The sequence below is a fragment of the Pseudorca crassidens genome, chromosome 19 (assembly GCF_039906515.1).
Source record: "Pseudorca crassidens isolate mPseCra1 chromosome 19, mPseCra1.hap1, whole genome shotgun sequence".
Lineage (NCBI taxonomy): Eukaryota > Metazoa > Chordata > Mammalia > Artiodactyla > Delphinidae > Pseudorca > Pseudorca crassidens.
In genome coordinates, this window is record NC_090314.1 from 22,879,585 (window position 1) to 22,906,183 (window position 26,599).

Here is a 26,599-nt window from a genome sequence, read left to right on the forward strand (position 1 = left end):
AGGGCGAAGTGGGCAAGGACGTTCTCGGGGCAGTATGGAGCCATAACTCCCTGTACAGAGTTGAGTGGGAGAATTCCCCCTCAAATAACCATTCCCGAGCACCCACCACCTGCCAGACACTGTTCCAGCACTGGGAAGTCAGCAGGAGTAGATCTCTGATTCCTGTCCTCTCCTCTTCCTCCTCCAGGAAGCCCTCCTGAGCCTCTGGCTCTCCTACAGCGACGGTACCACGGCCCCACTCTCCCTCTACAGCCCCCAGGACTATGGGCTGCTGGTGAGCAGTCTGGACAAGCGCGTGGCCACAGTGACCCAGGACCGGGCCTTCCCACTGGTGGTGGCTGAGGCCGAGGGGGCCGGGGAGCTGCTCCGCGTGGAGCTCACCATCGCCGAGAGCTGCCAGAAAACCAAGCGCAAGAGTGTGCTGGCCACGACCCCTGTAGGCCTGCGGGTGCACTTTGGGCGGGAAGAGGGGGACCCCACCTACGACTACCCCGGCCCCAGCCAGCCAGGGCCCGGCGGGGGCGAGGACGAGGCCCAGGGAGCTGGCCCACCGGGCACTGCCGGATCCCCACCCGAGGCCGTGGGCCCGGGCACGGCCAGCCCGGTGGTGCCACCCACAGAAGATTTCCTGCCACTGCCCACCGGCTTCCTGCAGATGCCGAGGGGGCTGACGGACCTGGAGATCGGCATGTACGCGCTGCTGGGCGTCTTCTGCCTCGCCATCCTGGTCTTCCTCATCAACTGCATCGTCTTCGTGCTGCGCTACCGGCACAAGCGCATCCCGCCCGAGGGCCAGACCAGCATGGACCACTCTCACCACTGGGTGTTCCTGGGCAACGGGCAGCCGCTGCGGGGGCAGGGGGAGCTGTCGCCACCCGCCAGCAACCCGCTAGAGGCCGTGCCCGCCTGCTGCCACGGCGACCACCACAGCAGCGGCAGCTCACAGAGCAGCGTCCAGAGCCAGGTGCACGGGCGGGGCGACGGCTCCTCGGGCGGCTCGGCCCGGGACCAGGCCGAAGACCCCGCCAGCTCTCCCACCTCCAAGCGCAAGCGGGTCAAGTTCACCACCTTCACGGCACTGCCCTCGGAGGGGCTGGCCTACGACTCAGTGCCCGCCGGCGAGGAGGACGAGGAGGACGAACAGGCCCTGGGATGGGGCTGCCCAGAAGCGGCGGGCACCGCGCGGCCCACTCCGCCCCCTGACCTGCACAATTACAGGCGCAGAGTCAAAGAGATGGCATAGAGGTGCGTCCCCTGCCCACCATGGCCTGGGCTCCGTGTGGGACAGAGCCGGGACCCAGCTCACAATTGACACGGGCCGGCTGAAGTGGATCTTATGCTCCGGCCCCGGCAGCTTTGCTCCTCCCGGACGGCCACCTCCTTGCCTCGCACCCTACCATCCTCCGCCCCCAGAGGTGGAGGGGCCTTCCCCCTGGAGCTTGCTAAGAGGAGAGCAATCCCAGCCTTCGTTCTACCCTTTCCAACCCTCCTCCTGTCTTAGACCCCTGCCCCAAGACAGGGGCAAGGAGGCCGAGCTTGCGCCAAGGGTCCACACAATGCCCCGCCCCATCCCCCCACGTCCCCTGCTTCCCCCTGTGTGGGGGGCTCTGGGGGGGTCTTGTGTCACAAGCTGCACAAAGACTTTTCTCAAACCGCTATTCAGGGATTTCTGGCCTGCAGGGTGGGGAGGCGGCGGCTGTCTGCCCTGCCAAGGATCTTGCTGTGGACAGAACATTTGGGGGGCAGGGGATATTTGTAGCATCTGCTGGCTTCTGGGTGCCCCCCACTCCCTTCCCAGGACCTAGGAGCTGACTCTCCAGAGGGGTCTGGGGCCAAGCCAGGCGCCTCTCTGAGATCTCAGGACTCCATCCTGTGCCCCCAAGGGCTGTGGGCAGGCCCTCAAGGGGGAGGAGTCCTCGGTCCACCCCAGAGCACTGTGGTCCAGGTGCCCGGGAGCCCTGGGTGCCCCGCGCCCACCCCTCAGCAAGGTCAGCACTACGCCTTAGCCGTCCCTCCTGCTCTGCTGAGCACTCCTTCCTCTCTGCAGGGGCAGCCACCCGCCCCGCTGCTAGGCGGAATCCGGTGGGAAGGGGAGAGGGCGCCAGGCAGTGCTGGGAAGGACCTTGGGACAAGCAAGGCAAAAGGGAGCCCACGGCTCCCCTACCCCATCCCACAGCCACCCCTCTCTCGGGTTCTACCCACCACTGTGTCAGATTTTTCTTAAGTAAATGGAGGCAACCAGACTGGGAATGGGGGCAGCAGCAGCTCCCGGAGAACAGGCAGTACATGGTGGCTGGCTCTGTGTCTCTTCCTTGCGTGCAGGCGCGTGCATGCACACACACACACACACACACACACACACACACACACACATATGGAGGTCACGCTAAATGACATGAGACGGAAACACGGCTGAGCCACCTGTGGTCCTGCTCCTCCTCCAACATCCAGGTCCCTTTAAACCCTGTGGTGCTGGGGGGATGCTCACCTCTGGGGATAGAGGACTTACTGACCCAGAAATGTGCCCTTCTAAAGAAATGTCTCCTCTAGGAGAAGGGTAGGAGGGTACAGAAAAAGAAGGAGAGAGGCGAGAGGGTTGTATGCACACCTGAGCTCACTCCAGTTTCCTCCTCTGCCTCAGTGCACCTCTCAGAGGGCATCCCTCCTCGTCACCATCACCACCTCCCAGGGAGGCCTCTCTTCTCCAGGGATTGATGGAGACAGTCTGGGGGTCTCCAAGTCAGAAAGCCAGGCAGGAAAGAGCAATGGCTGTTGGGGGGCTCCTCCCTGCTCGGTGGGCCATGGGCTGGCCCCTCGCCCCTCATGGCCTCCCATGGCCCTGGGAGACCTCTCCCCAGCACAGGTAGCAGCCCCAGGGACCACAGGAGACCTGGGGTGGGGGAGTAAGAGCTCGGCCAAGGCTGCCTGGCCAGCCTCCAGTGCCCTGGACAGGTGGCTACAGCAACCAGCATCTGCCCCAGAAGGGACCAGGGGCAGGACTAGTGCTGTGTTGGCACCTGCCCCAAATAGCTGTTGCCCCCACACACAGAAGGAAGCCTGCCTGTCACGATCCTCTGCTCAACCAATCAGGGCAGCCCTGGGGCTGTCGTGAGAATTAGATGAGATCGTGTCTGTAAAGTGCTGTGTGCGGTGCCCAGAAGCAGACAAAGTTCCCGGCACAGACCCTGGCACACAGAGATGCTTAATAAATGGAGTTTGTTGCATCCAGGTCTTAATGTTCAGGTAAGATGTGGGCCTGAAAGAAAGACTTGAGATTGGCCAGCTCTGCCCAAGATGTGTTGGCAACAGAGAATAAGTGTAGCTCAGCGGCAAAGGAAGCCGGGAGCTGCTGGAAAGCCATGCAGAGCAGAGCGTGAGGCCTCTCCTGGAGTGTCCAGGACATCAGGTACCTGCTGTTCAAATGTGCCCTGACGGTGCCCTCCTAGAGGGTCCTAGGAGGTGGGCAGGGGGGCCCTCAGTCACTTTTCATCACCCGTGGTGCCCAGAATTGGCAAATGCTCAACAAATATTTGCTAACTCAAGTTCAGACGCAAACTATCAATGGCTTCCCTGTTATCCCTCATTTGGGGATTTTCCATACTCTGCCACCTCACCACTTACCTGCACAGTGTTCCAGAGAGAGATGAGGAGGACATAGGTGTGTGTCAAGGAAGGATGAACATCCCAGCTTGGGTGTGTGTGCACAGGAGGGGTGCTGGTATGAAAGCTGGAAAGTGGATGCAATTCATTTATTCAATGCATTAAGCTCCTACCATGTGCCAGCTCCTGCCAGGAAAAGAGGAGGCAAAACCGTGGGCTTGTCGCCCAACCCCGAGGGGGAAGATGGACATAGCGGCTGGCCATGTTCGCCTGGGATGATTGATGATAGAGCTTTGCCCTGGGTTGGTGGGGCACAAAGAAGGGAGGGGGAGGCATACTCAAATTGAGTTTGCTGAGGCCAAGGCCAAGGACATTCCAGGAAGGGAGAATAGTGGGTGAGGAGGCCCAGAAGCTGCATACTTGACACCATGGGGCTTGCTTTTGCTGCCTTGTCTCTGCACACGCTTTCCCCGTGCCTGGGCTTTGGGTCCCTGATGATAGAGAAACACATAAAATGTATACGCCGAAGAGAGGAGGCCGGAGGGAATATGGTGGGTTCAAAATGGATGGGGAATCAGGATTGACTTGAGGTTCAGATCATTTCCCTCTTGCTGGGTGAAGGAAAGAAGGGTGCGAGGGGCAAGGGGACCAGTTAGGAGGATGCTGCAGCAGAAGGACAGTGGCAACAAAGAGCTGGTGGACACAGTAGCATTCACTGCAGGATTTGCCAAGTGCATTATCCCACATGGGAATGAGGGGAGGACATCAGATGCTGCTGACACCGAGATCTCCTTCCCAAATGAACCTCAGAGAACACGCTGCTCCAGGGGAGACCACAGAAGCCGGCCTCATGGTGGTTGTCAGCATCCATGCTTTCACAAATGGGGAAACGAGGACCCTGAGAAGGGGAGCGGTTCGTTGATAGTCACACAGCAAACCTAGCAGCAGGGCCAGAGCTCTGCCTGCCACCCTGGCTTGTAATTTGTGTCCCTTTCTCTTCATTCCTCACCCCCTGTCTGAAGGCAAGAACTCAGAAGCAATTGCTAGAAATGGCGAGACCTGACTCTCACGTGGTTCAAGAGGCAGGAAGCTTGGAGGCAACGAGGCGGGACATTAAGTTAACAGCCCCTGGAATGGCCCTGGCGCTGAACTCCTCTTTAAAAATTTGTATTCAACCCCAAAACCGAATCAAGGGACCTTGTAAAGAATAGTTACTGACAGAGAGCTGCGCAGGGAGCGCCAGGGAACCAGGCCCATGAATCAGCTTGCTGGCAAAATGAGATTTCTCCGACAGCTGGGGGGTGTGGAGAAGCCACCCTGAGCCTGACCCTGCCCGAGGTCAGTGCTCGGCTCGGCTCCCCGCTTCACCCCCACGCCACCCAGGACATGCCTACAAACCTGTCTTCAACAAATATTGACAAGCACCTACTATGTGCCAGGCACTGTGCCCCCCTTAAGAGAAGGCTTCAGGGAGAAAGGGAGAGACTTGGAGCCAAGCTGAGAACCTGGGAAATACAGTATATGGGCCAGGAAAGGAAACTCTCATTTAAAGGGATAAAACTTCTTAAGACAGGTTGGCAGGGACCCCTGGGGTCTGATGGTGCATTTGCTGTGTGACCTTCAGCCAACACAAAACCAGCTCTGGGCTCTCATTTCTTCATTTGTATAAACATGGAAGTCACCGCTACTAGACAGTATTCACTGACCTCTCTGAAGGGGCTGTGCTGTTTTAGCACCTGTACTGCACAAAAGTCCAGGGATATAGGAACTACTAACTCCTATTTTATAGATGAGGAGACAGGCACACAGAGAGTGATGGTAATCTGCCCAGGGTCTCCAGCTTAGAAGTAACCTCCGGGCAGCTACAAACCTACCCTCTTTCTGCTACATCCTGAAGCAACTGATGATGTTGGCAACGGAAGGGAAATGATGTTGGAGAGACCGGAAGGTGCGAGGGGCATACAGAGGGGCCTCTAAGGATTTGATGTGCTCAAGTGATGGGGGCAAGGCTGTGGGACCCCCATTTAAGGTATAGACCATGGATAGTGTTGGGGGGCAGATGGAACACAGTAAGCGCTACGGCCTCTCTCCCATTTTTAGAGGGAACACTCTCCCTCCCCTACTAGAAGCTCCACCCCCAGCTGACTGTCACAACAGACAACCATCCAACCCTCTCTTGGTCACCTTTGGAGCAGAGAACCAGCAGGGCTTTCCTGAGCAAGGTGTTGAGCTGGGCTTGTTAGGAGAGCGGGCAGCACACACAGGGAAGTGGGTGTGAGTTGCACCTGCTGTTTCCCTTGGGATACTGGCTGTCCCTTCAGCCTCTGGAGTATAAGCAAGAGAAACTGGGAAGCTGAGGCCATCCCTTAGGCCCCCACCCCGGCTACGGTAGCACAGTGAGTGTTTATTAAATCCTTATCATAGATCAGTCAGAGTGCCAAGCACAGGGGAATCAGGAGGATTAAATAGCCATCACTAACATTTCCTGAGAGCTCACTCCACGCTAACCATTTTATATCCATCATTCCATTGAGTCTTCACAATAACCAAATAAGGTAGGTGCTATCATTATATCCATTTTACAGATGACAAAACTGAGGCTCAGAAGTTATGTAACTTGTCTCATGTCACACAGCAAACAAATAGCAGCACCAGGATTCATACCCAGGTTACATTGGCTCAAGTCTCCTGTCTTCCCTCTGCCCCACACTGCCCTCCTCTGTGGGGACCGGGAGTTCAGAGAATGATTCTAACAGTGTCAAGCGCACTGGGCTGGGAGTCCAGGGCCTTGGTGGGGGTTCTCTCTCTGCCATTGACTAGTTGTGTGGCCATGAGCCTGGCACTGCCCATGTCTAGAAAAAGCCAGGACCCTCAACTAGAATCCAGGGCCAGATGGCCCCCTCAGTGCCTTCAGTCTTAATGGTTTTCAGGTCTGCAGGTGTGAAGCCCAGGGCACTGCCCAGCCCTGCTAGTTTATACCTTCCACCCTCCACCCTCCACCCTCTTAGAGATGCTGTGGGCAGGAGGCGGGTAACAGTTTCAACGTCCTCAGCGGTTCTCCAAGCTTTGCCAGCTCTGCCGTCCTCTACTTGATGCTGCCACAGGTAGCTGCTCCTGTGAGTTTGGACTTTGCCAGATTGCGGGGGGGGTGTCCATAGGGAAGGAGCATGGGGGGATGGGAACGGTAACCATCCCTGTGTCTGCCAGAGAAGCAGCAGCTAAGACAGAGCTTGAAAGTTCAGCTTGTGGATCCTCTGCCCACAGGGAGCTCCCAGTCTGATGGAAGAGGACTGGGCCCTGTCCCATAGCAGCTTCCAGTCTGAGGGGGGGAGAATGACACACCCAAAGAAATGCCACCATGCATTCAGTGAAACATACGAACAGGTGCTAATAAGTGCAAAGTAACCTAGGTATGCACTTAGCCCACAGAGCAGAAGAAGTAAAATAAATGTGGAACCTGGGAAGTTAATCCAGAAAGGCAGCCTGGACCAGGGCTGTAGGTGGGTTGAGGGGAGGCATTCAGAAGGGTCCATCAGATGGCCAGGAATTCAGACACAAACAGTTAAGGGTAAGGAGGTGGGGTGGATTTACCCCGGTGGCTGGGGGATGGAGCCCCACAGGGGCCTGGCTAAGAGGAGTGGGCGTGGGAAGCGGGGGAAGGGACCCTCCCTCAGGTGACCCTGGAGAAGCCCTGGGCTGCTTAGAAGAGAGCTGCTTGGCTTCCAGTCCCCTGGCTCCCCCGCAGCTGCAGTGTGACCTTGCACAAGTCTCTGGCCCTCCTCTGTGAGAAGAAGGGTCTGGACTAGATGCTATCTGAGGACCCTCCCCGGACTGACCCTCTGTGCCCCCATCCAGAGGCCAACTGTGAGCCCATCTATCAAGTGGATTCAAACACAGAACTCAAAGTGCCTGCCAGGACTTTCCTGGGGCACAGACGGGGCCTCGGCCGCTGGCGGAGTTCCCAGCCCCATGGGGCAGGCCACTATGGGGCTCCCAAGAAAAACAAGGTCAGAAGGGCTTGAGCCCCAGTTCTGCTGCCATCTTCCTGTGTGACCTCAGGCAGCCCCCCAGCCCTCTTTGGGCTTCACAGAAGGGCTGGGGGTGCCCTTTCCCTCCCAACCTTCTGCAGTTCTCGAATGACTTTCTTCCTCCTCCATTGCAAAAGCTCCCAACAGGTCTCCTATGACTTGTACTGGGGCAGGGGCTCTGGGGCTGCTTCCTGTAGATTCTCCCATCAGGAGGGGTCCTGCCAGTTAGGACAGCTGATTGGGAGCAAAGGAAAAATGAGCAGTGTTCTGGGAGTGGACCCCTGTGCTCCTACTCTATACCGAAGCCAGCAGCCCAGCCCTGGCCCTGAAATGGACTCCACCTGCAGACCCCCACCCCAGGCATGTCAGGGAGGGGGGAGGGTGGAGGGATGCCGTTGGTGGGAGGTAGCAGGTGAAGGGTCCTTCATGCCTCCCCTTTCTCTGCCCCTTCTTATCGTGTACACCCTACAACCACCTCGATGCACACAGTCCGCCCCTCCAAGGGGCACAGAGAGTGAAGCCCACCCCTCCCCTGATGGGATGCAATTCATCAGCATTGACAGAAGCTGGGATGCTGTTCCAGGGCCTCCTCCCTCACACACACTTGCCCACGGGGTCCTTCTTCCACAATCTGTTCCCTGCCCCCTCTGGGCTCCGTTCCAGATTCCAGATCCCCTGTGAGATGGCTCTCTATCAAGGGAAGGGGCAGGCCCAGGGGAGGGGAGCTGGACTGTGGCTAGCCCACCGGGCAAGGACCACATCCCTCAGGGAGGGAAGAGAGGAAAAGAGGCAAGGAAAGAACACTCCAGCAGCTGCAGTATCTCGAGGAAATCTCCAGTGACGCCAGAGCCACGGGGTGACCCTCCGCCCCAGCAAACCTTGCTTCAGGAACAGACACAACAAAGCACCAGATGCATCCAGCAATTAAAGTGCTGCCTTTGTTAGAAGATGAGGAACTGGGCTCTTGTGGGCGGGGCACGTAGAGCACGTGTGCACACACTCCGTACGCACACAGAGCACGCATCACAAATGCACTCTCTCCGAGCATCCCTACTCGTTCACACGCCTGCCAACCTCACAGATGTGCACAAGCCGGGGCATGCCCCTCACAAACACACACACACACACACACACTCCCAGGGGTGGTGGTTTGTACAGAAGCTTGTTGGAAGGAGGGAGGGGTCAGGAGCACATTTATCCCATACCTAAAACAATAACCAGATAGTCTCACAGCACTCTGAAGAATACCCATTCACATGCAAGCCATCGCTGAGTTAATTACAAAGATTCTTATCTGTTCATTAAAGCAGACTGGAGGGCCTTCTATTTGGAAACACTTTGCAGTTAAAGGGACTATGTTATTAACTCTAATGAAATGATTTATTCTGGGCCCGTGCCTGGTGAGGTAGAACCAGAAGCCCTCATTCAGAGGGTGTGCCCTGGTTCCTGGGCTGACATTCTCTGCATGGAAGCCAAGAAGATTTCTGGGAGGAAAGGGACAGAGATCCTGGAGAGATTATTAAAACACCTGTGGATGGAGAGAGCCCTGCTGAGGCTGGCTGGGAGGAAAGGGCACCCCGGGTGACTTGGGGGTCACCCTAGCCAAGCTGGCCTAGCATGGAAGGCAGTGGAACTGACTCCACCCTGATTCAGTTCCCTGCCTATGAAATGGGGATTCAACAGCTCGTACTTCAGAGGGTTCTCGTGAGGATTAAATAAATTATTGCACGTGACACCCAGATAGAGGGAGCAAGGTGGTCTAATGAGGCTCTGTCTCAGACCAGGGTCCGCCACCAGGAAAGTCTCCTTCCCAGTGTGGAAATGTAACCCAATGTAACAAGCTCCGGGCGTCCTCCCAGCCTCCAATCCAGCATCCCAGCTTCATCCAGGGGCAGCTTGACCCTGGGGTGGCCCTGGGTGTAGGAGGCAGCTGAGGGTACTCCCAGGTACGGAGGGCCCACCAGCAACAACAAGGAGCAAGGATCCCAGCAAGGGTGGGGCGAGCAGGGTGGGGAACTCACAGGGGAGAAGCGGCGCTGAGAAGGGAGGGCCCGGCTCAGGGGAGGTGGACCAGATCTGGGGTCTGAATTCAAGCCTGAGAGCAGGCTTGTTAGCTGGGGGTTTGTGGATGGGCTCAGGGAGTCCACGACCTGTTGAAATGGTACCTGAACTTGAGGTAGGTATGGGGAAGAGTGTAAGTCATCACTCCAGGCCCTACGCAACCCCTCCTTCCCCCTGTAGGGTCCCAGCAGAAAACTCTCCCCAGGTCACACCTAAAGGGGGCATTTCTACAGTCAATGAAGCCACTCATCTCAACAGGGAGTAGAGGTCACAACCAAACTAAAATGGGACCAAATCTCCAGCCCCAACTGGCCCACAAAGGATTCCCAGATTAAATGGAAACGAATTGGCACGGGATTCTCTTTGGGATGCTCTATACTCTGGGGCCGTCTGCTAGACGGGGAGGAAAGGGCAACAACTTTGATTCTTCTCCACTGGGGACCCACGGAGGCTGGAAGGCAGCCCCAGCTGGTCCCCAACCTACACAGTGGGCAACTCCCACATTTCCTGGCCCACCCAAACCCACAACCACTAGGCAGGCATGACAGGAGCAATCTTCAAAGACCAGATTGGAAGAACCCTACCTTCGACTGTTCAGGCTCACCCCTACCTGTGACTCAGTCTCCTGTGAAAAGAGGTTCTACTGTCTCACCTGGATTGTTTCCCCGGGGGGTAGGATGGAAGAATGGGAAGGAACAAAGTCCAACTGGCCAAATAGATAGAAAAGGTATTAGGAAGCTCAAAACTTTCTTCTGGAAACAACAGAAGGAGAACTTGTGCTGGTAAAGGGAGAAAACTCAGAATCTAGCAAAGACTCAGAAGCAAGAGAAGGGCCTGGGGATTTTGGAAATACACCAGTGTTCTCCCCCTGAGCTCGTGAGCAGACTGGGAAGGCAGACATGGCCCAATAAGACTTTGGACTGTATCCCAAGGTCAACGTGCATCACTGGAGACTTCTACAGAGTGGTCCAGGGAGACTGGGTTTTGGAAAGACGGCTATGATGCAGAGGGATGAGGAAGGACTGGGGCCCGATGAGCGATGGAGCTACGCTAGGTGTCAACTGAGGCCAGGAATGGAAATGCTTTCCCAAACAGCTCTCTTGAGGTTCTCAAATCCCTCCTTTCAATTATTTATTCCTCTAGATTCCCTAAGGTCCGGACCCCCAAGTCTCTTTGCCCTGGGATAGTCATATCATTTAGTAAGAAGAAAGGACTTTGGAATTAACAGGGTGGGTTTGAATCTTGGTTCGGCCATTTACTTCTTGCAAGTCATTTCAAATCAGTATCTCAGTTACTCAATCTGTAAAATGGGGCTGAAGTGGGCCTCTTCCCAAGGTTCATGTGAAGATCGATGATCTTTTCCACACAGTCTTAAGGCAATAGTAAGTGCTCAACAGATGTTGGAATATTACCAGCATGTCTTTAAATTCCCAGCACATGACCCATTACCAGCACTGGAAGGAATCCGTTCCAATTTTGGAAGAAAACAAGACCCAGAGCAATGGAATGATTTGCCCAGATTCCTAGAGTACATTGATAAAGGAGCTGGGATTCGAATCTAATTCTCCCGACCACCGTCCCATCTTCCCAGCTGCCTCACTCTCAGGCAGACTTGACCTTCAGGTGTTTTGGTGAAATGACTGCCCCTCATCATGCTTTCAGACTGTGTCGGTTGTCAGGTCTAAATCCAATGCCTTCTCGCCACCTCTCCCCTGATCACAACCCCATCTTCTCTCTGTCGGGGAGCATCTGCTTCCAAGTGCCGTTAAGACCTAGGCCGGGGGTGTTGCAGGGGCCGCTCGGCGGAGTGGTTGGATCTGGGGGAGAGGAGGTGAGGCACCAAGGAAAGAAGGATGTGAAATGTTCATCTCGTCTCCACGCTCTCTCCTGGGCTCGGAGCCGGGCTGAGGGATGGGCCTGTGCTCTGTCAGCAGCCCCGGTCCACGATGGATGCGGAACCTGGTAGGATGGTGTCGGCAACACTTGGTGAGATTCATTTTCCTGCAGCGAGGGGAGAAAAATGCAGCCTCTGTGTCATCCATCTGCTCTGCGGCGAAGTGGTAAACAGGCGAGCCTCACGGAGAGCTGCCTGGAGCCGAGCCTAGCTCAGCAGGCCTCCCGCGGGGGCTCAAGGCCGGGAGGAAGTGCCGGGATTCATTTCCTTGGGTGCCCAAGGCTGGGAGGACTCCTGAGCGTGGCCCTACGGGGTGGGACCCTTGGTGGAGTCACACACGCCTTCAAGAACCAAAAGTTAGATGGACCATGATTCCATTTCATAACCCAAGGGGAAATGGCTGGGGTCCCCCACGTTCCTGAAGCCCTGCCTTCCGGTGTTGGGCTGCTCCTTTCCCCGTGTTACTCTCGGGATCCTACCCATGACCAGCTCACAAGTCACCCACTCCAGGGAGGCTTCCCAGATCCTCCCAGCTTTATCTCTCAGTGCTCAGTAGTTATCTTAGGTAGGCTTTAGGTCTCCAAATAACTTGTATCTACCTCTGCCACGCACAGCCATATCATTTCTGAGCCTTAATCCTCCCAGCTTTCCCTGTAGTGAGTTACCTGCATTCCAGGGTAATCAAGGACTCAGCTAGAACACTCGTAAAACCAAAGTTCACCATTTCCCTCCCAGGTCAGAGGCCACCCCTTGGCAGGTTCTATCAAATGCTCTTGTCAAGTATATTGTGCTTCCAGGAAAACACCTAGACACTTCGAGTGGGGTTGACCCTTCCTTCTCCTGGCCTGCCCCACCCCTTCCTCCTCTCCCCAGACCCCATCATTTCTTCCTGTACCACCTTTTCTCAAGTCCTCGTCAACGATCCCTACATCTGTTCTCGGCACCAAAGTGCTTTCATGCCCACTCTCCTGTCTCTAGGCCTCACTTGCTAAGACGGGCTGCAACTATAATTATTTCATTTAACAGATGGGTTCCAAATGTTCTATTCCATTTAATAGATGGGAAAACTGAGACCAACACAAACACAAGTCTTGCCCACGGTGACACGAAGTCAAAGCAGGGACTGGGGCTAGATTGATTCTGAACCTTCAGAAGCAATCCCTTTCTACATTTTTAAAGTTCTCAGCCCCATCGGGAGGCCCTGCTGGCTCCTTTGTCACCAGCAGGGACAGGGCCAACTCCAGTGCTCTTTCTATTTTCCCACTCCCTTGTTTCTACCAGGACCACTACGACACCCTCTTACCCAGCCTCTCTGCCCAGCTCTCCCCACTGCAGCCTTTGGCTTCAGAATCACCTCTAATCTGTATCTGATCATCGTGCTGCCCCTCAGGGATGCTGCCCTCCTCCCCTCTCCCTGCCCTATGTAGGTGTCCTTTGCTGCAGGTGGAGGGGGTGTTGCAGAGTTAAGGCTTAGGCTGCCCCAGGTGAGAGGTCCTTGCAGATGCTTCTGACCTGCCTCCTTGTATGTGCACGCCCCCTCCCCACCGCGAGGATCCCCTGGGGAAGCGGGGAGGGCAGCTCATCCACGCAGCTACATACACCAGACTTTGCTTAAACCTCCTGGTCTTGCCCCCATCTCTTATCTCCCAGACTTTCACCAGGAGAAAAAGCGTGCAAGGGAGGGCCGGGAGACCTGGGTTCTCTCATTCAGTGCCCCTCTTAGCCGGGCCTTGGACCATAGAGACAGTAGGGAGGTGACAGCCCAACCGAGCCCCCAGGATCCACAGATCTGCCATGTGGCATTGGATGAGTCCCTCCCCTCCCCATCTGTTAAGCAAGAGGGAAGAATCCAGGAGATCTTAGCTCCAGGTCGGGGGTGCGGACAATTTAGAGAAGCTGATGAAAACCACGCACCCTCCCCCCACTACTTTTCTACTTATACAAAATTTCACACACTACTCAGTGGGGGTGGTGAACCCCTAAGGACCCTCCCATGGACTCCCCCTTAAAACTCCAAGGAGACTACTTCAGAAGCCCTTGTAAGATGGTTCCTAAGGACCCCAGCTTCAGCCCTTTGAGGTGCACCGCTTCCGTGCGCCCAGGCAGAGCAGTCCCTGTCCCCTGGCTGCAAGCCCCAGGAAAGGTTAGGGGAGGGAGCGTTTCTCGCTCATCCCTCACCTGGGGTGTTAGTGGAGCTGGCAGGACCATTACTCACGGAGCCAGTCCCTCGCTCCAACGCTGGCCCTCCCCTCCTCCGAAGAACAAAATTAAAAGAGATTTGTCCTCGAGCTGCGACAGCTCATCAGCAGCAAGGAGTTCCTGGGCCAGCAGTTGAGGGCAGGGATGCTGGGTGAGAGCCTGGACAGGAGGCTCCATCTCCTTGGCCTTGGTCCTCCTGTTCTCAGCAGCCATCTCCCTCCAGCCCTCTCCTCCTGTCCCCCTTTCAGCCAAGGAACATTTTAAATGAATTCCATTTAAAACTTCAGAAGCAATCCCTTCTCACATTTTTAAAGTTCACAGCCCCAGCATTAGGCTCTCGTTCTCATCTGTTCACGCTTTTGTTCAACAAGTAGCTCAATTTGTCACCTCTTTGCTGAAGCGTCCGGATCCCTCCAAGCTGAATTATGGTGCCCTGCTTGGAACCATCAGAGTGAGCGCTTGCTCGAGGCATCATACACTTGTTCCTCAGAGTGAGGGCTCCAGCTGCCAGCCTCTCTGCCTCTCCTGGGCGTGGGGGTGAGCTACTTGAGGGCATGGACCGTTTGCATTCATGTGTGCAACTCCGACCTGTGCCTGGCAAAGAGCACATGCCAACCTGGCAGACCGCATCTCCTGATGGTGGGTCCACCAAGTGCCCAGCACTGTGTAGCCACAAAGGGGCTGACCAAGAATGATGCACCTAGTAGAAGTGACAGGTGCAGAATCCAACAAAATGCCACTGTGACCAGTGAGGCAAGAAGGGTGGGCACCGCCATGCCCACACTCTGCCCTCTATCTACTTACCCTCCATCTCCGGCCACACTGGCATACACTCAGGCTCGCCCAGGCAGACAAGGTCCCCAGCTCACCAAAATCTCTTGGCAGTTACCACCTCTGTCCAGGACACTGGGGCCAGAAAAGAGAGCTTAGTGCCTGCTCTGCTCCTTGAGAGGATTGTGGGAAATTCCCTCATGGCTATTCTTACAAAGGATGAGGAGGGGCTGGCAGAAGGGAGGAAGGGAAGAGGACCATTCTCTCAGTCTGCTCCAACCACTTGTTTACTCCGGACTCACTGTTGAGAGAATATTATCCCAAATTATCTCAAACACTATGGGAACAGCAAACTCACTACAAGAAACAACTGAAGCCCTCAGAATTTAACTTAGAGGACCTGCTTTGGGGGACCTTCCTACGCCCCTAGATCTCCTCCTTTGAGGAGCTTGCAACTGCAGCAGAAGTCTAGATGGAATCCCCATGGCACCCAAGGTCTCAGTTCAACAGGCCCCAAGGAGGGGCACCACTCAGACCCAGGCAAGATCCTGCCCTCAGTTGGCAAATGTCTTAAAGCAGCAGGTAGCAAATATTTCAGGCTTTCAGGCTGTATGGTCTGATCTCTGTTAAAACAACTCTGATCTTTTAGCCCAAGAGCAGCCATAGACAATACCTGAACAAGTGGGCACAGCTGTGCAGCAATACAACTTTATTTACAAAACCAGGCAGCTGTCTGCTGGAACTCAAGTATCTCACACACACACACACACACACACACACACACACACACACACACACACCTTAAAGAACACGTGGGCACCTCTTGTCACTCAGGATTGTTATGTTCAGCGCTGGCACGTATAGCCCCTAATCCTAAACCCCTGCTCTCACGATTAACACTGTTCAGGCTCCAGGGAAATGGGTCTCCACATCTTTTGCTCTGGGTTTGCTGAATAAAAAGACAACAGAGTCAGAATGCTGAGAATGTTTCTGGGACCTGCTGCTGCTGACAAATGGCTCCACTGGATGGAATGGAGAACACGGGGCACATAAGAGCCGCAGAAGCACTTGGGTAAGATGAGTTAATTAGCTTTTCAAATCCTTGCTCTCAGATAGCGTGAATGCAAAAGATTCTTAAAAAACAAAGTATCATTTCCAAGCAATGCCAAGTGTCCTTTTCTAGCTGTCTGACTGTTCCAATTAACGGTTCTGGAAGTACTCACAATTCTCAAGTTATTATTTGTAGTGTTGGCTCTAGTTGACAGAGCAGCTAAGGAACATTTTGCTTCATTCAACAATTCATACTAATCATAGGTATAAATGTAGGTCTAGATGTAAAATGCATGACACTGACTCATTACATTAACAAAAACTTGTACTTTTAACACTAGAGTTGTGAACAATTTTTTTAATAAAAATATTTAATAATACTTAAATAACTTTTCAAAATATTTTAAACATTTCAGGTTAGTTAAATAATTTTTATTAATTTTTATATTCATTCATTACAATAGGAATTGCACCTTTTAATTTTAATAGATCATTTTTAATACTTTGATGAAAGATATATGAAAAAGGGTTAGTTTTTAAATATTTTACTATCATTTGAACTTAAATGCTTAATGAAAATATTTTCGAATTTTGTACACTTCGAATAAAATTGCATTTTATTTTTTAATTCTTTAGCTGAGCTGTCCAATAGAGTATCCATTCTCTACATATGACAGCTGAGCACTTGAAATGTGGCCAGTTTGAATAGAAATGTGCTGTAAGTGTAAAGTGCACACAAAATTCTGGAGACTTTATATGAAAAAAAGGAACATAAAGGATGTCATTCATAACACTTTATATTGTTTACCTGTTTAAATAACAGTTTGGGCATCTTGGATTGAATAAATATATTATTTAAATGAATTTCACCTGCTTATTTTTGCATTTTAAAACGTGGACTAGATTCTATATGTGACTCATGTATTTCTATCAGATAGGGCTGCTTGAGATCACTACTGTCAAGAGAACGCAAATTATATGAAAATCCTGATTATAACAACAAAACTGGTGATTTTGCTGACATAATGGCAAAAAAGATAAATTTTAGGGAGTAAATATGTGATAATTTAAGCATGATGCACATCTTTTTTTACGTGATTTTAACACTGATTTGTTGTAATTTTCTCATGGTTCTGATGTTATCAAGTCTTTTATGGCTGTATTTGAGGTATAATTTACATACAGTGAAATGTCCTCATTTTAAGAATACAGTTGGATGAGTTTGGATCAGTGTAAACACCTGTACTACCAGCCCCCTAATCTAGACATAAAACAACTTCATCAGCCCACTCAGGTCCTTCACAATCCTTTCAATCCCAGGGGCAACTGATTTTCTGATTTCTATCATCATAGGTTCATTTTGCCTGTTCTTGAACTTCACATCATCAGAATCACACATTATCGCTTTTGCATCTGGCTTCTGTTATGTGTCTTTATTTTATTTCTCATCCAGACATCGGCCCCCACCAATGGGACACCAGGACAAACATGCACGGTAATAAATAAACATTCTGGGATTTCCCACCATAGCTCTATATATTCTTTTCAGTTTTGTCATTATGAAGGTGTATTTGCCTGGGGAGGGGGCTAAAACATATTTTATTTGCCAGTCTAATAGCTGAATCAATGATGTTTTGGTATTTAAACATGTGGTATGTGGGCCTCCTTTGCACTCTTGCCCTGGGCCTTGCAGCTGGTAGGCATGGGTTGGCCGAGGAGGGAGTGAGAACGGAGGTCAGGACTGCAGGGGAGCCTCCACCTCCTATAGTTCAGGAGCCTGGCCTGGCAGGTGAGACTCAGCCTCAGGGCTTCCTCGGAAAGGATGCTCCAGCTGTCTGAGGGCCAGCGGAGAAATCCCTTACAGAGGAGGCAAGTTCAAAGGTGGCAAGTTCAGGGTGTGCTGGAGACCCATGAAGGGAGGGGCAAAGCAAGGGGTCCTGAGGTGCCGAGCTAAAACAGGCACTGCTCATTCGACCGACAAATACTTCTTGAACATCTGTGGTATGCCCTCAGTGTGCTAAGATTTAGGGTGATAATGGAGAAAATGTAAATAACAGATGTCCCCTCTGCCCTCATGGAGCTTACAAATTGGTAGGAGATAATCAAATAGTCACATCCACGAGGGATAAAACCTACAGAATCTAGCCCAAACTTTCTAGACAGACACTCAAGCCTTTGTTCCGGCTGCCCCCTCTGCCAGAGAAGCCCTTCTGGCTCTTTCTTCCACCTACAGAAGGCCCTGCTCATTCACCGAAGCCCGGCTCCAAATGCTTCCCCTCTGCAAAAACTTCCCTGGTGTCTCCTATGTGAATTTTCAACCCCTTCCCCTGAGTTCCCAGGGCACCTTCCTCACACTTCTCTAATTGCACGTGTCATGTTTTGGGGGTCATTTGTCTCTACCTCTGCACCTCCCACCAGTGAGGGGTGGGCGAGTGGAGAGAGTGATGTGCTTCATGGCTGCATTGGAGACCTGGTTCCACCACCCAGAAGCTCTATAATGTTGCCCAGGTGAATTATTGTCTCTGAGCCTCAGTTTCCTGGTCTGTACAATGGGAATAATGATAATTACTTTGCAGAGTTTTTCTGAGGATTAATTAAGTCTATGGCACAGATAGACGCTGAGTAAATATTAGTCCCTGCATACCCCCCATGCCTCCCCCTTTTGCTAAGAGGTCCAGGACCCTCTTAAAATTGGAGTTGACCACCCTCACCTGGCCTTACAGCCTCTGCATCCAGGCCAGACAGATCAGATAGGCAGCTAGAACGGGGAGTGAGGGGCACACTGGCCCCTCACTGTGATGAGGCCCACAGAGTGATTCGTTGGATTGGTTCCGATCTGCATGTGGCTAAGGGTAGCGAAGAGGCGGCTTCTCTTGGCAGCATCCGGGCTTGGAGTCAGCCGCCAGGGTGGACCCTGTGTAGTGGTAGGACAGGCCCAGAGCAGCTGGCATCAAGGAGGGCACTGCCAGGGGCAGGTCCGGGCTGCTGGAGCACCAACCAACGCCGCTTCCCAAATCCCACCTTCTCTCTATTCCCGGAGTGGCCGCCATGCTGCCAACTAGCCTGGCAGCCCCTGGTCCCTCCGTTTCCAGAGCAGGCTGGGGGTCCAGGACCTTGCCAAGCCAGCCGCCGCAAGCTGAGGTGCCCCTTCCTGAGCCCAGAGGGTAAGGTCCCTGTCCATCCCATCACCAGGCTCCAGGCTCCCAAACTTGACTACAAGCTATCCTGGAACAAAGCCCCTGCCGGGGCTCCTCACCCCACTGTGGGTGTGAGAGGGCAGCCCCCAGCCCAGACAGAGAAGGCAGGGCGAGGGTCTTGATCTTGAGTTCGCTGCTCCAACGCTGATTCATTCTTTAACCTGGGCTTGTGTATCCCTTCTCCAGGTCCAGTTTCTCATCTATAACATGGAAAGAATAAGCTCTGGCCTCCCTACCTGCCACGACTCTGTGATTGTGAAATGAGACCACGCAAGAGGATGCATTTTACCTGTGGGTCCACTTGCTGTGTGACCTTAACCAAGTTGCTGCCCTTCTCTGTGCCTCAGTTCTCTGAGGCAGCACTAGGACAGGACGAATATAGTGCTCCTTCCCCTCCTGGCCCACATCCCCATCTCCAGGAGAAGGGAGAGAGCATCTCCTAGCAGCAGCAGCCTGGGATAACCGGTAAGTATCTTTTCTTGGCCCTTAGAGAAAGCCGAGGCTTGAATCTCACATAACTCCAATCTCCAGCCATCCTCGGAGACATCCCGGGAGAGTTCCTGTGTCCTGGAGGAAGTCCGGAGGGTTCTTGTCCTGAGAGATAGGCTCCCAACCAGATGCCAGCTCTCCTACCAGCAGCCAGCCTTAGCTGGGCCCTTCCCCTCCCTCCTAAGCTAATTATCGCCATCCCTGGCAGCTCAGACCTCCACACCTGGCCCGGTTAAGTCTCTCTCCTTCTATCAGTCCTTCCCTGTCCCTCCACTTATGTCATCCAAAGTCATTACATCCAGTGGGGATTCACTGCCAGCCTGCTAATGTCCAGGTGCTGTGCTAGGCAGGGGTGACACACAGGGAAGTAAGACACAGCCCTGCTCAATGGGGCATCTGGACAGAACTGACCCCAGTGATCCGAGAACGATGTGCTATCTCACAGGTGTATAGTAACAGCCAACATTTTTTGAGCACGTCCCAGGTTCCAGGGACAGGGCTGAGAGATTTACAAGTATGTCCCCTGGGAACATCACAGCACTGTGAAGGTGGGTGCCATTACTTGAGTGAAATGGTCCCAACGTCATTTTAGAGATTTGAACACTTAGAGGCTATCTAAGAGGTGGCAGAGCCAGAGTTTAGACCCAGTCTGTCTGACTTTAAGTCCCTTGCTTGTGAAGATAAGCTACTTATAACACCGCAGCTGAGGGATAAGGAGCATTCCATAGCGCCTGGGACAGTCTTGAATGCTAAAGGGAGGTGATGTTCCAACAGCAAGGGGCCTTGGTGGATGGATAGGACTTGGCCAGGCAGGCAAGGAAGGAAAGGCTTTCCAAGCAAAGGGAACAACATGTTCAAAGGCACAGAGGCCCAGAGGTGCATGACAGGTCTGGGGAGCACCAAGCTCTTGAGTGTGGCCAGACCCAAGAGAAGTCAGAATTAATGGTGCCATGCAGGTCCTCTTGTGTCATCCTCCCCCCTTAACCAGAAAGAAGCTGAGGCCCGGAAGGGCTCCACCCCCAAGGCCAGGCAGCCAGAGCCGAGTGTGGGACCCCAGCCCCGGGTTTCCAGGCTGGGACTTTGCTCCCATGTCAAGCTACCTCTCTGATTCTCCCCTCTTCTCTCCCTTTCCCTCCTCTTCTCCCTCAGCCCCTGAAAGCCTTCCCTTCCTTCCTTCCTTCCCCACCCCCACCCGCCTGATGAGGAGGCTCCCAACCTCCTGTCACCCAGGGCTCCTCCTCTCTCCATCTTCTCCTACATTCAGCCTTCCATTCGCTGCCTGCATCACCCTAGTGTGCTTTGTCTGTGATGCAGAGGGCACCTTCCTCAGCCAGGGGTGCCGTTGCACAGATCATTTTACTATTCCACGTAGAGTGCTCAGGTCACGAACTGCTCACCAACAGGTAAACACATATATATGGAATCTAAGAAAAAAAAAAAAAAAGGTCATGAAGAACCTAGGGGTAAAATGGGAATAAAGACACAGACCTACTAGAGCATGGACTTGAGGATATGTGGAGGGGGAAGGGTAAGCTGTGACAAAGTGAGAGAGTGGCATGGACATATATACACTTCCATACGTAAAATAGATAGCTAGTGGGAAGCAGTCGCATAGCACAGGGAGATCAGCTCGGTGCTATGTGACCACCTAGAGGGGTGGGATAGGGAGGGTGGGAGGGAGAGAGACGCAAGAGGGAAGAGATATGGGGACATATGTATATGTATAACTGATTCACTTTGTTATAAAGCAGAAACTAACACACCATTGTAGAGCAATTATACTCCAATAAAGATATAAAAAAAAAAGAAATTAGAAAATAAAAAGTAAAAAAAAAAAAAAAAAAAAAGCAGGTGTCAGATTGCCCGCTCGATTCAGCCCGCTTCTGGGTTGGGCACAGGTGTGCAGTTCACAGTCCCTGCAGGTGATACCCTGGACCAGCCGAGCCGGAGCCCGGAGGCTGCCCATGCAGACATGCAAATGCTGGGCCCCTTTTCTCAGCTCTTTCCCTAAACCCTTGCCTTGCTGTCATTCACATCCCAACTGATAATAATGCAAATAATTCTTGCCCATAGAAATGCAAATTGTGTTCAGAGGAATGCCGTTGATTGTTGTTCTGTGGATACAGACTAGATTTGCCAGTTTTCACAACTATGTGTGAATTCATTTCAGGACGCCTTCTTTGACTCTATACATGAGATAATTTGAATTCTCCTTTGAACAGGTTGTAACATCTCATGGGGTCCCTAGCTAATTAATGAGTTAAATACAATCTTTGACACATGTTCATTTTGTTTCGGTATGAGAGTCATGTTGGTACTTTTTCAAAATAAATTATCCTTTAATACTCCTGCGGCCAGCTTGGCATCTGGAAACTAGGATGGTGGGGGTTTAGGGACAGTGTGCCCCTGGTGGCGAGAGTGTGACCCCAAATGTCTGACTGGCCCCAGTACTGCTGCTCCCAGCTACTTGTTCCCTTGTCGTCGGGCATGGGGGGGAGGGGGGAGGAGGGAGGGGTCCTAGTGATTCTTTTCACTAACTAACTTTTTGCTAACAGAAGCCTGGAAAGGCTTCAGTGCTCCCACCCGAGCAGAAAGGGGCCTTCTTCCCAGTCATGCCCAGACCATGGGGCTCACAGAGGAGGGCTCTGGAAAGAGGGGGTGCAAGATCTTTTGCTGGGCTCCTCAGTCAGACCTTCATTCAAGCAGCATTAAATGAGCACCTACTATGTGCCAGGTGCTCTGAGAATAGAGTCAACCAGGAGGGTTCCCCCTTCTGGTCTCTCTCACCTTCCCTAGGCCTCCGCCCTGCTGTCACTCATCTCCCAACTGACCCTGCCTTCAGATGGGGCCTTAAGGAACCAGAGAAGCCCTATGTTTCCACCCCCAGCCGCCCAGCAAGCCTGGCCCAAAAATCCTCCCATGGGATGCAAGGCTCCCAGACTCCTGGGCAGCTGATCTGCCTCAACGGCCACTCCCTCCCCCAAGGGAGACTTCCTTACACTGGGGCCTCCTTCCCCAGGGAGGAAATGGGCACCTTTTCCTCACCAAAACCTCTGGGTCTTTAAAGCCCCAGTGTGGGTCAGTGAAAAGAACAGCGGGCAGCGCATCATACACCTGTTACTCTCTGAGTGGCCTTATGCTGAGGTGTCCCCTGTCAGTTTTCCCACACCAAGGATACGACCATAAGAGCCCCTACTTCATGAGGCTGTGAACGTGAACTAGGACCACGCTGAGAAGTCTCAGCACAGGGCCGAGTGCACAGTAAGTTCTGAATAAATGCCGGCTGCGATCATTGTCTTTATTAATTATTAATACCCCCTTGAAAGGCTAAGTGGGGTCAGCATTGTTAATTCCATCCTATAAACTGGCAAATTGAAATCCAGATGTTAAGGAGATTCAAAATGTCTCTAAACCTAAGTTCAAGTACGAAGCCAGAAAGCAAGGACTGGGGATCCCACACACCGCAATTTGGATTCACCTCATCAGTTCCCCAGAAGGAAAAAGGACAGGGCCACTTAATGAGTCAATGGGGCCGAAGGATCATACTGGTCGCAAAGGCCCAGCCACCAAAATCCCAGGAGTCCTGCGCCCAGTTTGCTGTGCCTACCTTGGTGTAGTTAACGGGGCCATGTAGGCAGCAGGCTGCTCCTGGCACCGAGGCTGAGAGCTCCAGGCAACCCCGCCAGGGAGTGTGGAGGCGGAGACCCCTCCACCTGCCACTCTGCTCAGGATGCTTTCCCACACGGCCTCCACCTCCTGCTATGGGCACCACCCTGCTGCGAGATGCAAGCGGGTCTCCCGGGAAGCAGATGATCTTAAAGTCCCCTTGGAGGCTCGTTAAAGAGCTTTTGGAGGCTCGACTGCAAGATGGTTGGATGGATGAACAGGAGAGTGGAGCCAGATCTTCCCAGGAGAGGACAGTCCCACTTCCCCGCCCCACTCTCTCCCCGCCACCCGTGGTGGACATGTTGGGGCTCAAGGAGGGGAGTAGGAGGAGGTTGTCGGAGTCCATAGGGATGAGATCATACCCTGTTATGGGCTAAGCACTGTGCTAATTACAATAGGTGACTCTCATGTGGTGCTTGCTCTGTACCAGACACTGGTCCGAATGCTTAACATGTGCTATTTCATTTAGTCCTCACAACCACCATTGGAGGTGAGTAGTATTATCATCCCCATTTTACAGATGAGAAAACTGAGGCACAGAGAGGTTCAGTCACTTGTGCAAGCAAAGCATTAGTCATGCAGCACCTCATTGAATTGTTATCACAACAAATCAGTGGTATAAGGGACTGTTTTTTATCACCATTTTATAGAGAAAGAAACTGGCTCAGAGAGGTCAAGTAACTTGCACAAGACCACACAGCTAAGAAGTAGGGAGAATGTGAATTAGGACACAGAGCTAATTCATATTAGCCACCCGTACCCTAAGCTTGGGCTCTCCATCACCATGTCATATTGCTGTCAACCCTGAGATGTAGGTGTGTTATCGCCAATCCCATTTTCCAGAAGAAGAAACCAGGGCCCTCAGGGCAAAGTGACTAGCCCAGGGCACACAGTAGTACATTAATCAGGACCAGTGCCAGCATGTCTGTCTCCACGCTCCAAAGACAGCTTTCCAGGACTCCACACACACTGCACAGGTGGAGTCCACATTTTCCCCATCAGACTAGGTGCTGCCAGAGTTAGGGGCCTGTCACCTCTCCACTTCCAGACCTTCCTCACACAGACGCAGCCAGGAGGGACTCCCCGTAGAGAAGATGCTTCCTTGGGCACAACTGTCTAACAGGTAGGGAGTTTCCTATCCCCGAAGGTCTGTACCAGAGGCTGGAGGGAATGTCGCTAGAGACCTGCTTGGGGTGGGCCTCAGTGGACCTGATCTCAGAGGAACTTCAAAGTTCTACCCAGTTCCCAAGGCCTTCCTCTGGAATCCTTGACCCTTGGGAGTCCCTTTTACCCCCCTTATGACCTACCCTCTGTCCCATGGTCTCAGCCTGAAGGGTGCACTGGCTCCCAGTCTCACCTCTCTCTGCTCTCCTCCACCCCTGCGTGACCTTGGGCGGCAGGCACTTTCACTCTGGGCCTTGTCCTTGTGGGAGAAGAAGAGGGTCCCACCCTCAGGACCCCACACAAATTGACCCATGAGAGGACCCGCCCCAGCGGAGGCAGTGGGCCCAGGACACTCAGGAACCCAACCCACCAGCCACTCGGAGACACGTGTGAAAGGCTCTTATGGAAAAGAACTGCCCACCAATGCCTGGGGCCCATGCGGTTGTCTGGACAAAGTACACAGGATGTAGGTGGAGAGATGAAGAGAGAGGGAAAAAGCCAGGGACAGAGACCAAGAGATGGGGGAGATAAATGACAGAAAGAGAGAGATGGAGAAGAGACAGTGAGAGACAGAGATAGAGACTTACACAGACAGAAACGGAGAAAAAGACAGAGAGCCAGAGAGATTCACCAAGACAGAGAACACACAGAGAGAAAGACAGAGATACACCTACAAATCCAAATATAGACCTTGAGGAAGACAGGCAGTGAGAAAACAGGGAATCTAACAGCTAGAGAGAGAGAGAGGAAGAAGGGAAGGGAGGAGGGGAGACACAGAGTGAGCTAAAGGGTAATTTCAAAAGGAAAACAGAAAAGGTGCAGAAGAGACAGAAGCAGAGAAAGGACAGAAGCAAGAGGACTGTCCGGAAGAGAGGTAGAGGAGGAGGGAGGGCAACAGGAGGAGGTGCAGCCGGCAGAGACATCCTGGCCCCCCCAGACCCACCACCCACATGGCTCCTGATTTCCTAAAGGCATGAGAACGATAACCATTAAACTCTATAAATAATTTTATCCACCCAGCCTCCTAAATGGGTTCTCTGTGTCTATGAAAACTTTTAAAAGCCATTTGCTTGGTAAACATGCAGACAGCAAACAAAGGCCTTTTCCTAGCAGTGGGAGGGGAGGCTGGAAGACTAATTAGGCTGAGGGGTAATTAATAGGGAGTGTGTGCCTGCTAGTCCCCTGCCCGCCTCCTCCCCTCCCGGCCTGGGAGCCAGCTGAGGCTGCCGGTCTGGAGCAGGTCCCTGGCTCTTCACCCCCTTCCCCACTATGTTCCTCTCTTCCTGGCTTAGTGCCAGCTCATAGCCACACCCTGGGCACGGGAGAGCCACATCTCGGCCAATGACCCACGCTGAGTCAGCCCACCTACACATGGAAAGCATCTTATTCTTTTTTTTTTTTTAGCAGTACGCGGGCCTCTCACTGTTGTGGCCTCTCCCGTTGCAGAGCACAGGCTCCGGACGCACAGGCTCAGCACCCATGGCTCACAGGCCTAGGCGCTCCGTGGCATGTGGGATCTTCCCAGACCGGGGCACGAACCCGTGTCCCCTGCATCGGCAGACGGACTCTCAACCACTGAGCCACCAGGGAAGCCCAAGAGGGAGGTGAAACCTTAGCACTGGTATTCCTATGGATTTAGAAAGTTCTTCTTTGTTTCTAGCCTGAGTCCCTCATGGTTTTCCATGCCCTCCAGCCTTTAGACCTGAGGTTTCCCCCCTGCCTAAAAACAGACTGGGTGACGTCTCAGAGAGGGAGTTCCTATCCCTGACTCTAAATCTCAATGTCTAGTGTCAGTCCCAGGCCCTCCTTTCAAATAGGTTCCAAGGCCCCACCTGTGCCTACCTCTGGACTGGCCCACTTTGTCAATATCCTTCCTAAATCTTCACTCGGAACTGGACTTGCCCAGAGAAAAACAAGCTTGCCCCTTATTTTGGCTGCTGTTGTGTATGAACAGAGCCCAGGAGAAGTTAGCTGCTTGGGTATATGTACCTCTCCCTGCCAGCCCCTAAAAAAGGATTACTGCTGCCTGAGCCACTACGGAGAACAGTATGGAGGTTCCTCATAAAACTAAAAATAGAACTGCCATATGATCCAGCAATCCCAATCCTGGGCATATACCTGGCCAAATTATAATTCAAAAAGATAACATGCACCCCTATGAATAGTAACACTATTCACAATAGCCAAGACATGGAAACAACCTAATGTCATTGACAGGTGAATGGATAAAGAAGATGTGATACAGACACACACACACACACACACACACACACACACACACACACAATGGAATACTACTTGCCATCAAAAAGAACAAAATAGGGCTTCCCTGGTGGCACAGTGGTTTAGAGTCCGTCTGCCGATGCAGAGGATACGGGTTCATGCCCTGGTCCGGGAGGATCCCATATGCCGCGGAGTGGCTGGGCCTGTGAGCCATGGTCACTGAGACTGCGCGTCCGGAGCCTGTGCTTTGCAAAAGG

General features: G+C 52.9%; 1 protein-coding gene and 1 long non-coding RNA gene across 2 annotated transcripts in view; one reads left to right on the forward strand and one right to left on the reverse strand.

Annotated features, from left to right (window-relative positions):
• The window catches only part of TMEM132E (transmembrane protein 132E), a 53,666-nt gene extending 50,350 nt beyond the window's left edge, over positions 1-3,316 (forward strand). Inside the window, exon 9 of the mRNA XM_067714303.1 lies at positions 188-3,316. Coding sequence (XP_067570404.1) covers positions 188-1,243 — 1,056 coding nt within the window. The 3' untranslated portion in view covers positions 1,244-3,316. The remainder of the gene's footprint in view (positions 1-187) is intronic.
• LOC137211787 (uncharacterized) overlaps positions 1-26,599 on the reverse strand; it is a 350,093-nt gene that overhangs the window by 264,244 nt on the left and 59,250 nt on the right. The window lies entirely within an intron of this gene.